This window comes from Aquarana catesbeiana, linkage group LG02 (assembly GCF_042186555.1).
Source record: "Aquarana catesbeiana isolate 2022-GZ linkage group LG02, ASM4218655v1, whole genome shotgun sequence".
Classification (NCBI taxonomy): domain Eukaryota; kingdom Metazoa; phylum Chordata; class Amphibia; order Anura; family Ranidae; genus Aquarana; species Aquarana catesbeiana.
This window is the reverse complement of record NC_133325.1, coordinates 587,882,848-587,896,090: the sequence shown is the minus strand read 5'-3', so window position 1 is coordinate 587,896,090 and position 13,243 is coordinate 587,882,848. Positions and strand designations below refer to the sequence as shown.

Here is a 13,243-nt window from a genome sequence, read left to right as displayed (position 1 = left end):
GCGTTATTACTCCCTCTGACGCCACCAACTGTGGAAGGGAGTTTTACATTCTCTATCTCTAGCTCTATCTCGGATACTGCATCATTTTTTTTGGTAACGTTATTTTAATAGATGAAAATCCATTTTTGCATAATCAAAGGGTTTTTAAATGATTGCAATAGAAATACATGTATCTAGAATGTGAACAAAAACTTCTATCGTAGCCTAGTGTCCCAACAGGTCTCCGGTATATTTTAAGTTTTATATCTAGTATTATTCTCAGTGCTGAACTCACTCTAATTCCCCCTTCCTACAATTTGGCAGGCTTCCTGTCTGTGTGGCACAGCACCATGCCTCCTTTGTGGATGTTGTCCATCTACCAAGAACTCCACTATAACACGGCTGACATTCTCCATCTTTCTGCTTCTTGGAACTTTAGTAGCTTGCATTATGATCATACCTGGGGTGGAAAATGGACTGAACAAGGTATGTGGCTATATATTTAGAAAAATTTTTTGTTTCTTTTTTAATTTTATGTACATTTTAAAATTGGGAATGTAACTAAACCTAGCCTAAAAATACCATTTGATAAATTTGCCATGATTTAACTTTGTGGCAGGTGGATGGTCAGGTCCAGTTAGAGAAATTAGATTGATGCATGGTTAACTTTTACTAAATATGCCAAGATGTAGATTGTACTTGAATACCACAATATGTAATTTGCTCTTGTATTGGACATGATCCAGAAAAACCTGGAAAACCAAAGCCGTTTACCTTGTACTCTTAGCCCACATACTGTAGATAAGCCTAAAGCAAATGACTAGGCAGTGATGGATGTAGATTGAACACGGAGGAACAAGATGCTTGGGGAGGTAGGAGATTTAAATGGTGGACCTGTATGCAAGACCGCTCATTTTCTTTGTCATTGTTTTTCTTTTATCCTCAGTTGCCTTGGCTCTGCTCCACATCAACTACCATTGAAGGCAAAGTAAATTGTGATATCGTAGTTGGTCACCAAGCTGTCTACCGCATGTGTTTTGCTATGGCTGCCTTTTTCTTTTTATTTGTCTTAATAATGATATGTGTGCGGAGTAGCCGGGATCCAAGATCATATATACAGAATGGGTGAGAACTCCTTAAAGCACTGGTGAAATGAAGTTTTCTGTCCTAATTTCTGTTTTCGCATCTGTATTGCTGATTTGTATTTCTTAAAACGCAGATGCACAGAGATTACAAGCTAAACCCCATGCAGCTATAAAAAAAAAATAAAAAACGCTGATTTAATGTAAGCATATATTTAAAAAAAAAAAAAAGTAAATAACACATTCTGAACAATCAGTAATAAGAATTAAAACAAGCCAACATTCCCCTCTGTATCTATTGGCATTCACGGGAAATTTTAATCGACAAACTTATCAACACTTCTTTCCTCTTTACTTTGTATTAAAATTGCAGATTCTTGCCAGTCGTCTAATGTAAATGCATGTTTCTGTTAGAAACAGACTTAGGATCTTTTTTAACCACTTCCCTACTCAAACATGTACAGCTCCTATGGATCAGAGTAATGTTTACATTTTTTGCTATGGACATGTTTATTTGACAATAACGTTGTCATTACTTAGGATATCAAAGTAATAACATTGTGTTTTTTTTTTGTTTGTTTGTTTTTTTTTTTGTCTTGCAAATTGTTTTTTTGCAGTCCTTACACAAAATATTTAACAAAACTAAAAAAAAGTGATTTAAAAAAAAATTATTAACAAAACAAGTTTAATGATTAAAGAAGAAGTAGGGCCAAAGCTGTTTTTTCCCTGCTTCGCCTGGGGATCACAGGAGTGCACTTTCTGCGTTTCTGTGACCCGTATTCAGCTGACAGCGGTATAAAGTCTGCCATTGGCTGATGTCACTTAGCCAGTCCAGAATTTTGGAGAGATACCGACTTTTATTGATGGGCTCCACTCTGATGCCTGGACCGGCAGCTGACTCAGCCTCTCAGGGAGCTGCTGGGAGCCCCAGCCATCTGCTTCTGCCACCTCCACAGCGCAGGAATCCAGTGAGCACTGGAGGGGCAGAACAGAGAGCTGATGACTGTCACTGCTCCCCGCTCACTGAAGATCGAGAACTGAGCAATCGGCAGTCTTTAATGGCTCAGTTCTTGGTGTAGAGGTGGCGGGGGACAGATGCAGCATTGGATCAATGCTGCATCCACCTAGGTGAGTATAAATGTTTGTTTTTTGTTTTTTTGTTTTTTTTCTTTTAATATAATAGAAATAGAAAAATCAGCAGGAAAATTAATAGTTGAAGGAAGGAGGAGGAGTTAATTAGGGCTGAAAAGGGGTAAACTAAAGAAACTAAGGTTTAAAAAGGGGTTAATCAGAAGAAATGTAACCACTTTCCATCCATAGGACATACCTGAATGTCCTTGGATGGGAAGGGTGATCTCTCGGGCATCACTGTATTGATGACTGGGATATCATTTTCTTCAGCCGGCGATTTGTGTCTTGCTAAAGAGCTGCTAGATTACTTTTACAGGTGGCAGAAGGGTGTCTCAACCCCCTCCCCCAGATCTCTCCAAAAACAGGACTTGTCATGTTTTTTTGTTATCACAAGAGATGGTGATAGCAACAAAAGTGTTAAAAAAAACTAAATTAAAGTTACAGTGTAAAAAAAAAAAAATTTAAACAAAAAAATAATAAAATGAAATAAATGTTTTTTAAAGCACCCCCATCCCACTGTGTAGAAAGGTGAACACATGCATAAGGTGATGCCAGGATCACAAAACTAGCTGTGTATAATTACAAATCCTACTAGTTCCCATCTATGTTTTGCAACTATATTGAGCTGTGTGCCTGAAATTCATCTTTTTAGGCTAATTTATGAAAAGTAGATCAACCACACAAAATGTAGGATTTTCATCCATTTCCATATGCATATCAAATGAACTACATGTACATTTTTAGTTGTTGTTTGGTCTCCTTGTTGCCTTGATGATAATAATTTGAATTTCTGGCTTGTTGGTTTTGTTTAGGTTTTGGTTTTTCAAATTTCTGATTTTAGTGGGCATCACTGTTGGTGCTTTCTTCATCCCTAACGGAGTGTTCACCACAGGTAAGTTTGCACAAGTTTTTTTGGCATCATTTATGATGGCTATATATGCAATCGTAAAAAATTGTTTCAGACAATCTTTTGCTAGAAATCAAGTGTTTGATACAACAGAAAAAAATGATGATTTGGTTAACATTTACATTTTCTGAAAGAATGTGTACCTTTTTATTAATGAAAAGCATTGTTTTATTCATACAGCCCCAGTTTAGTACAGTTGATTTTTGATAGACACAATTCTTGTATGAATGATTATTCTATGTAATGGTCATATCATTGCATGTATTTTTTGTAGTTTTACATACATTAAATGCGTGTGTATAATTAAAACAAGATTTTAGAGCTGCACGATTAATCGTTAAAAAATTGTGATCTCGATTCAACCCCCCTCACGATCTTAACCTGATCCTCGATTTTATGTGACAAGTGCAGAGCCATTCTCTGCTCACAGCTGTCAAACAATTGCCAGCTTTTTTTAATCAACATTCCTCCATTTGGGAGATAAAGGGAAACATTGTAACATTTTGTTCCTTTAGACTGGATCAAAGGGAAGACCTTCTGTCTGTAAATAAGAGCAGTTTAACCACTTAAAGGCCAAGCCTTTTTCTGACACTTGTTGCTTACAAGTAAAAATCAGTATTTTCTGCTAGAAAATTGCTTAGGACCCCCAAACATTATATATATATATATATATATATATATATATATATATATATATATATTTTTTTTTTTAGCAGAGACCCTAGAGAATAAAATGGCGGTTGTTGCAATATTTTATGTCACACTGTATTTGCGCAGCAGTCTTTCAAATGCAATTTTTGGGGAAAAAATACACGTCAATGAATAAAAAAATAAACCGTAAAGTTAGCACAATTTTTTTGTATAATGTGAAAGATGATGATACGCCACGAGAATCGTGATCTTTATTCTAAGCAAAAAAATTGTGATCCTCATTTTAGCCAGAATCGTGCAGCTCTTCAAGATATTTATTAGCGCTTCAGAAGTTTCATAACATTTTGTTTCCTGTAAGCATTTTCACACAGTTGACTGCTCTGTGCAAAGCAATATCCCCACAGGTCTATCCTATCTTATGGCCCATTCACACCATATGTGCAAGAAAACTGATGGGAAAACTGCGCAGATTTCACTTGCAGAGACTTCAGTTTCACATCGGTTTTCATGCATGATTCAGTCAGTTTTTATGCACGTTGACATCAGTTTTCATGTGCATCACTTATGTGCCCTGTTCACACCAATGTTGATTTCAGAAAAAATGTGCATATTGTGGTGTGAACAGGGCACATGAAGAACCACCATTTTATTTGAGCCCTTGCAGAACGCGTGCAGAAAACGGATGTGTCTGCACCATGGTGTGAACAAGGCCTTAGTGCTGCATTACATGGCATTACAGGAAACCAATAGTAAGATTCATGCATGTTTATATCTGCCAGGAGTTCAGCTTTAAATTTTGTCAAAACTGGCTTTAAGCACACATTTTAAAACTGGGGTTTTTTTTTTTTTAATTTTTATTGGGTCTCTGTATTTTTAGAAAAAATTGGAAATGATACTATACTGTATAATTCTTCTGTATGGGATGTCTGTGTTGCCAAAGGGACAATTGGCAACCCCATTAAGACACACTAATTGCATATCTGCCTCACCTCAACTCTGCGTGTTCACATTCTTGATAGTTTCTTCTTGTGTCGGATTTTATTAATTCTGTTCATCTCTTCCACACAGTGTGGTATTATTTTGGCATGGTTGGTGGTTTCCTGTTCTTCTTGGTCCAGCTCGTACTCATTATCGATCTTGCCCACTCCTGGAGTCAGTCTTGGCTGCAGCGGGCTGAGGATGGCAATACTAAGTGCTGGTATGCAGGTAAGTAGACCGAAAGTTTTTTTTTTTTTTTTTTTTTTTTTTTTATTGGTGCAAATTAATCATTATAAAGTACAAGGCATGGTAAAAATACAATTTCTTAGTAAATGTTTTGGTTTGGCACTGCTTTGACACTCAAATTTTCATGTCAACAGCTCTTCTCATATTTACTTTGCTGATCTACGCTGGAGCAATTGCAGCCATCGTGTGTCTGTATGTTTACTACACCGGATCTGGGGATTGTGTTCTCAACAAAGTGCTCATCAGTCTCAACCTTATATTCTGTGTTATTGTTTCTGTAGTGTCTATTCTTCCCAAAATACAGGTAAAAATTTTTTTTGAACAAAAGAAAATAGGTTCTATACAGTTATGTGTTTTCATGGAATTTATACTGTCTCCTAAATTATTTGTTAAAGTCATCAGGAACAGAGTTTCTTCATGACTGCTGGATGTCATCTCTGAACCTGCCCATACAAAAAAGTATCTTACCTATTGCTTCAGTCACTGTATAAACAACAACAACACCATTTGGAGACTATGATGTATATTACCTCTAAATATCCCGATCCCCCCCTTTTTTTTTTTTTTCAATTAATCTTTAACCAGTTGACCTTCGGAAGATTTACCCTCCCCCCCCTTCATGACCAGGCCACTTTTTGCGATACAGCACTGTGTTACTTTAACTGACAATTGCGTGGTCGTATGACACTGCCCAAATAAAATTGATGTAATTTTTTCCACACAAATGGAGCTCTCTTTTGGTGGTATTAATCACTGCTGCGTTTTTTACATTTTTTGCACGTGAGTAAATGAGCTACTATTCAGACAGATTTGAGCATTTTTGTCAACATAGACTCCAATGGAAAATGCCTGAACAGTTAGAAATGAGGCTTCACTCATAGGTGATTCCGTCCATGAAACACGGGATGCGTTTGCGATGCCATTATTAAACGTGGTGCAATTTTGCCGTGACAAATCGCACTGCAATTGCGCAAACAAAATCATGAAACGTGTGTCACCCAAAGGACGTTCCGGGTGCCATTAAGAAATAATGGCATCGTAAACGCATCCTGCGTTTTGCCACGAATCTGAAATTGCAGGCAGAATCATGGCGATTCCACCCGCGATTCAAATTACCTATGTGTGAATGGAGCCTTATCGTTTTTTCAGGCGTTTTCACCTCAAACAGGAGCTCCCCTCCCCTTTTCCAGTATCACTCAACACCTTGCACAGGTTTACATTGGCCACAGCAAAAACACGTAAATGAAAAACGGCTGAAAAAAAAAAAAACTTGAAAGCTCAAGTGTGAATGTAGTCCAACACTCTGAAATATCCAGTACTTTGAAAGTACTTAGGACTTCATATTTTTTTCTTTTTTGCAGGATGCTCAGCCTCATTCAGGATTATTACAATCATCTGTTATTACATTGTATACGGTTTTTGTCACATGGTCTGCTATAGCAAATTTTCCAGGTAACAAGTAAGAAACTGCAATGGATTGGGTATTGGATTCATTTTTACTGCTAAGCTGCAATCACAGGCTTCCTACATATAATTCTGTCACCCTTTTCTATTCCAGAAAAGGCTTGCAATCCTACATTGCTTGCTATCGTGAATAATGGAACCAGTTCTTCCACCTCTAAGGTGAATCAGTGGTGGGATGCTCCCAGCATTGTAGGACTTGTGATCTTTATTTTGTGCACTCTCTTCATTAGGTGAGTTGGTATGTGTTTTTGCTTTCTTTGAGTATGATGGAAAGAATCTGTTTTTGGTTCTGACTACACTGGATCCCAATCGGTGGCTGGACATAAACCTCCCTCCTATTGCTATGTAATGGGACCACTTCCTGCTGTTAGTTATGGGGCTACATTTATATCATTTGTTCATGCAGTTACTGCTGGAGGGCTTCAATATACATTTCATGTACACTTTTATGGAAAGAAAAGCTGTCCGTACAACAAAATAATAATGTGGTAGTTGTGCGCTGCCATTTAGTGGTGAATAAATATCACACTTTTTCAGTGACACAAATCAAGTGCTAATGTATGGAAGCTGCTACGATAGTATATACCTGGATGTTTTCGCAGAACAATAAGTGTTGTGATAGCGCTGCTGTAAATGAAGTACTGACCAAGTAAATACAACAATCATACAAAGAAGCAAGGTGCTGAATGAATAGTCCAAATGAATAAAAAGTTAAATAAAAATAAACAAAAATTAGATGTAGATAATCTTCTTATGAGAATAATGCTTAAAATTTCACTGTGACTTAAAACGTGCTTCGCTAACAAAACTACAATCTGTGACTAGTCTCCCATCCCGAGGTGCAATGGAAGCTCATCTCCTTCATAGACCCTATAGGGTCAACCACGCTCAGGACTGAGAATGCTTCTCATCAGCAGATGGGTCCTTAGTGTTCTCTGATGGTTCCTATAAAGACTATTGGACTATTCATTCAGCACCTTGTTTCTTTGTATGATCATTGTATTTACTTAGTCAGTACTTAATTTATAGCAGTGCTATTACATCCCTCTATTATTACATGTCCGTACAACAAAAAATGTCCTTTGGGCTAATTTTAAATGGGTAGCTTGCTTTCCAATGTAATTTTGTGCAACCCCTTTTTTTTTCTTTTCTATTGGTCTAAGGCTTGCCATAATACGATACAAGCTGACCATACAATCTCTTTACAATCAACTTTATATCCAAAACTATTAAACTTGTGTTAAGTCAGGCAGACCCTCGTGCTACATACTTGCATAGTTAGTCTAGTTTATTTATTTCTATTTATTTCAGGTACTTATATAGCGCCGTCAATTTACACAGCGCTTTACATATACATTGTACATTCACATCAGTCCCTACCATCAAGGAGCTTACAAGTTGAAAAAAGACAAGTCCATCCAGTTTAACCAATAGAAGGGGAAAAAAAATACAATCCTATATACACAATCCTATACTCAGTTTATCCAGACGAAGACAAAAAAATGCCATGAAAACGTGATCCAATTTGCTCCAGCGAGGGGAAAGAAAATTCCTTCCTGATCCCCCGAGAGGCAATCGTATACTCCCTGGATCAGCTTTACCTATAAATATTTGTACCCAGTTATATTATGTGTCTCTAGGAAAGAATCCAGGCCTTTTTTTAAATCATCTACAGAGCTAGCCAGAACCAGCTCTGGAGGGAGTCTATTCCACATTTTCACAGCTCTTACTGTAAAGAAGCCTTTAAGTATTTGGAGATTAAATCTCTTTTCCTCTAGAAGTAAAGAGTGCCCCTTTGTCCTCTGTGATGACCTTAAAGCTTAGTTCTACCCTTTTTTATTTTATTAACAGTCAGCAGCTACAAAAAGTGTAGCTGCTGATTTTTATTAAACAGACACTTACCTGTCCCACGTCCAGCGATGCGGCTGCCTGGAGCCTCGCTCCTCTCCCCCTCCTGTCCACTGCGCCGTCATAGCAACTGTGGGCACCTGGTTGTGACAGCTAACGGCTTCACGGCCGGTCGCGTACTGCGCATGCGCGAGTCAGACTGCGCTCTGCTATTAGCCAGGCAATCTTCTGAGACATGTCCCAGAAGATTGCAGGGAGGAAGGGGGCCGCCTAGGGGAGAGGAGGAGTAGCCTAGGCGGCCGAGAAGCAGGAGGAATAAGTGGGACAGGAAGTCCCTCTAAAAAGAAGATACCCACTCCCCCCCCCAAAAAAAAATGACATACCATTTGTGGCAAGTAAGGGGGCGAGGAGTGCTTAAAGTGTAAGTTCCACTTTTGGATTGAACTCCACTTTAAAGTGAATAACTCAACACCAAGTTCACTATATGGACCACTTATGTATTTATACATGTTGATCATATCCCCCCTTTATTCTCTCTTGAGAAGAGGAGATTAATTCCGTTCCTGTAATCTTTCCTCATAGCTGAGCTCCTCCATGCCTCTTATCGGTTTGGTTGCTCTTTTTTTTTTTTTTTTTTAAATCTTTATTTAATTTTATATATAAACATACAAAGGTTGAAGTTGAACATTATGCATGTACATTAACACACCCCTTCGTATCCCCAATTCTTCCCCTCCCTCCTCCCCGAAAACCACACCCCCCCTCCCCGCAGACTCTTTTTGTATACTTCCGACAAGGAACACTCGCCTCGCAAACCAAAGCTGGCATCAGTTTAGTTCAACATCCCTTCGGCATATCTCACAGACTTCTTAAAGGCTACCCAACTTGCCCATCTACCTCTCGCTGTCTCTTGCTCCCCATTCAGAGGGTCTACTACCTCACTCTTCTCTATATTATATGTTTCCTGGACCCTCAAGAACCAATCCCGAATCCTAGGACCTTCTACTTTCTGCCATTTTTTAGGGATTTCGCTTTTTTCTGCATTCAAGTACACAGGGATTATGGAAAACTTATACCCTCTATTCCCTCCCTCCGAACCGTGGAACAGGCAAACCCAAGGATCGTAAGGGATAGTTTTACCCGTAATCTCCTCTATAATCTGGATTACCTCTAACCAGTATTTTTTGACTACTGGGCAACTCCACCAAAGATGGGCCTAGTCCCCTGGACCATACATCCTCTCCAACAGTTTGGGGACCTGTCTGGTTGGAATCTGCTCATTTTCACCGGTGTTACATACCATCTAGTTAGACACTTGTAATTTGTCTCAGTCATTTTCATGTCGACCGCCATGCTGTGTGTTGCCTTCAAAATGTTTCCCACTGAATTCTCCTTGAGGGTTACCCCCAATTCCCTTTCCCATTTTTTAATGAATGGTGGCACATCCATTCCTCCTTTATTTAACAAAATTTTATAAAGCGCGGAGACATGCCTCCTTGGCTTAACACTACAAAACAGCTTCTTTCTATTGGTCTGAGGTCTTTTTCCTCTCTTATAGGCCCTGGAATACTTTCTATGAAGTGCGAGAGCTGGGCGTACCGCCATCCATTTAACTTCATTAAATCTCAATGTGCGACTAAGTACTGAAAAGTGCAAATTTGACCTTTCTTAGTAATATCTTTTAATTGTGTCTCACTATTTATGATCCAGTTCCCTCCTATTTCCTCCATCCCAGGGGGAAAAAACACATTATTTTTTAAATAAATCAATGGTGAATTATACTTCCAATTATTATTTACGTGCATCTGGTCCCAAATTTTAAAAGTGTGTTGTGTTATAATATGTGTGTCTGGACCTAAATTTTTAAATTGTGGCGGATTCCATAGTAAATATTTCAATCGTGCCCTACTTAAACCCGTTTCTAAGTTAACCCATCTTTTATTGGAGCCCCCTTTAACCCATTCTATCGCCCGTGATATTACAATTGCATTATAATACTTTTTGAAATCAGGTACGGCCAACCCCCCCTGTGTTTTTTCTCTACTTAACACCGTGTGTGCTATCCTTGGTTTCTTAATATTCCAAACAAACCCACTTATTAATCCTGTTAATTTTTTTAAATAAATTTGTGGCAAAGGGATTGGAAGCATCTGCATCTTGTAACACACCTTTGGGGCCAGCACCATTTTAACTGAGTTAATTCGCCCAATCCATGAGATCGGGCGATGTGCCATTCTTTTTATTTCTAATCGAATTTCTTCTAATAGAGGAATAAAATTTAGTGAATAAATCTTCTTCACTGAGCTTGTTAACTTAACCCCCAAGTATTGAATGTTTTCCCTCCACGGGTAATGGAATACCTCTCTCAGTCTAGCCTCTTCCTGGCTGTCAATATTGATGTTTAGGGCTTCCGATTTTTCGAGATTGATTTTATAGTTTGAAAGCTCTCCGTACTTCTTCAGTATAGACAATAGATTGGGGATCGAGACCCTAGGATTCGTAATGTAGAAAAGGACGTCATCGGCGAAAGCTGCCAGTTTATGTTCCTCCTTCCCCACTACACAGCCACTGATATCTGGATTTTTTCGGATAGCGGCCAAAAGGGGCTCTAAAGTCAGTGCAAATAGGAGGGGGGAAAGCGGGCATTCTTGCCTAGTCCCATTCTCCATTGCAAACTGAGCTGAGGCTACGTTATTAACTTTCACGAAAGCTGTGGGGTGGTTGTACAAAACTTTGATCCATTTTAACATTGTATCTCCCACGCCCAAGGCTTCAGGCGTTTCATTCATGAATCCCCAGTCCACTCTGTCAAAGGCCTTCTCGGCATCTATTGACAGAAATAGCCCTGGGGATCCACTGCTCTTAATGGCTTCTGAAATAAGCAAGGACCGCACCCCATTGTCTCTTCCCTCTCTCCCCGGAACAAATCCCACCTGGTCCGGATGGACCAGGTTTGCCATCCTTTCCTTGAGCCGTGTTGCAAGCACCTTTGCGTATAATTTAATGTCTGCGTTTATTAGCGCTATAGGCTTATAACTAGAACAGAGGGTGCGGTCCTTGCCCTCCTTAGGGATCAAGGTCACCGAAGCCAACAAAGCTCCCTCACACAGATCGCCTTGTGTCCCAAGCCCATTCCAGAACCGGCAGAGCCTTGGGACCAGGGAGTCTTCAAATCTTTTGAAAAAGCAAGAAGTGAAGCCATCTGGGCCAGGGCTTTTCCCTAAGGGAGATGATTTTAAAGCTAAGCAGATTTCTTCTTCAGTTATGGGGCTGTCAAGTTCTTTTATATCATTTTCAGTCAGTTTGGGAAGCCCCGCCTCCTTCAAAAAATCACTCACACTTTCCTCTTTTTTCCCTCCGCAGCTTTCACTTGGTCTCACGGCATAAAGAGATGTGAAATAATGTCTAAATTCCTCACCTATCTCTCTCGATGAAAACCTCATTTCCCCTTTTTTATTTTGAATTTTGTCGATGAAATTTGTGTCTCTTTTTTTCCTCAGGATTTTTGCCAGGTGTTTGCCCACTTTGTTTCCCCACCTATATTTATCTCTGGGATGTCTATTCATAATCCTATTTGTCTCATTCTCCATTAGATCTTTTAGTTCATCTCTTTTGATTGTCAGCTGCTGCAATAGGAGCCTATATACTCCTCTATGGGCTTTATGTGTCTGTTCTAGCTTATAAATATCTGTCATGAGTTTCTCTTTCTTATTGGCTCTTTCTTTTTTCACTCCCGCACCTACAGAAATTAGAACCCCTCTTATATATGCCTTAAAAGCATCCCATAGTATAAGTGTGGCGCTCATAAAATTATATTATATATGTACGTTAGTGAGCAAAGTCAAGCAGAATATCCTCTGAAAGATGGTATGCACAATAAAGTGTATTTAATGAGACTTAATCATGAGTGAATGTGACAGCAATATATAACCTAAAGTAATTAGATAGGCATACGCAAATGGGACATATATAAGTTATAGCTGACACTGGCAAAAAAAAGTGAATAGGATATAAAGAGATCCTACGGCTACTCCATATCCCAATAATGGGAAGGAGTAGTAAAATAAATAAAAGTGAAGCACAAAATTGATATCAAATTTCTAAGACATCATTGAACTATATTACCCCAAAATGTGTTAACAAAACAGATAGTGAGCAAATAAACTGGAAATATTGAAGTTGTGGGCTAGGAACATATGGACTAGTGCTAGAACATCAGACATAAACTCATAAATTGCTGATAGGATTTAGGATGGGTGTACATCTGGAAGCAAAGGCTCCAGAGATCAACAACAACCGACGGTGACAATAGGAGTCCCTTAAATCTGGGAATGGCATCCACAGGATGGGGTTTCCAACTTGTATGTGAAGGGGATAGGTAAAGGTACCCTTACCAGCAGTGGTGGACTCCCAGCCGGCGGCTTGGGAGTCAAACAGGCTCGTAATGGTGCAGGGAAAACGGCTCTTTGTCCCCAATGATAGAAGTTGATAGGAGAATTAAGGCACTCACCAACCGACATTAAGTGGTCCCACTGACTCTCAGCTCCGATGGTGCAGGTGGAGGGCTCTTCACCACGGATTGAACTCAATGAAGTAGGCAGAAAACCTCGAGGAAAAGGAGATCAAAAAGGGAGGCTCCCCATAGTGTGAATCAGCTTATCCAAAAGCTATTTATTAAAATAAAATGGTAAAACTACACTCTGGCTCATAGGTAAAAGTCAGAAATAAAACGGTTTTAAAAAGCGCTTAGATCAAATGGTGGCAAGACAGGCATAGCGAACTCAACGCGTTTCGTCCGATAGGACATCAACAGGGGTATATACCCCTGTTGATTCCCTATGCCTGTCTTGCCACCATTTGATCTGAGCACTTTTTAAAACCGTTTTATGTCTGATGTTCTAGCACTAGTCCATATGTTCCTAGCCCACAACTTCAATATTTCCAGTTTATTTGCTCA

At 39.1% G+C, this 13,243-nt stretch overlaps 1 protein-coding gene across 1 annotated transcript in view; it reads left to right on the top strand.

Annotated features, from left to right (window-relative positions):
• Window positions 1–13,243, top strand: part of LOC141128757 (serine incorporator 2-like) — a 74,892-nt gene that overhangs the window by 45,489 nt on the left and 16,160 nt on the right. Inside the window, exons 2-8 of the mRNA XM_073616231.1 lie at window positions 304–465; window positions 926–1,104; window positions 3,005–3,084; window positions 4,819–4,956; window positions 5,109–5,278; window positions 6,336–6,426; window positions 6,533–6,668. Of these exons, the coding sequence (XP_073472332.1) occupies window positions 304–465; window positions 926–1,104; window positions 3,005–3,084; window positions 4,819–4,956; window positions 5,109–5,278; window positions 6,336–6,426; window positions 6,533–6,668 (956 nt within the window). The remainder of the gene's footprint in view (window positions 1–303; window positions 466–925; window positions 1,105–3,004; window positions 3,085–4,818; window positions 4,957–5,108; window positions 5,279–6,335; window positions 6,427–6,532; window positions 6,669–13,243) is intronic.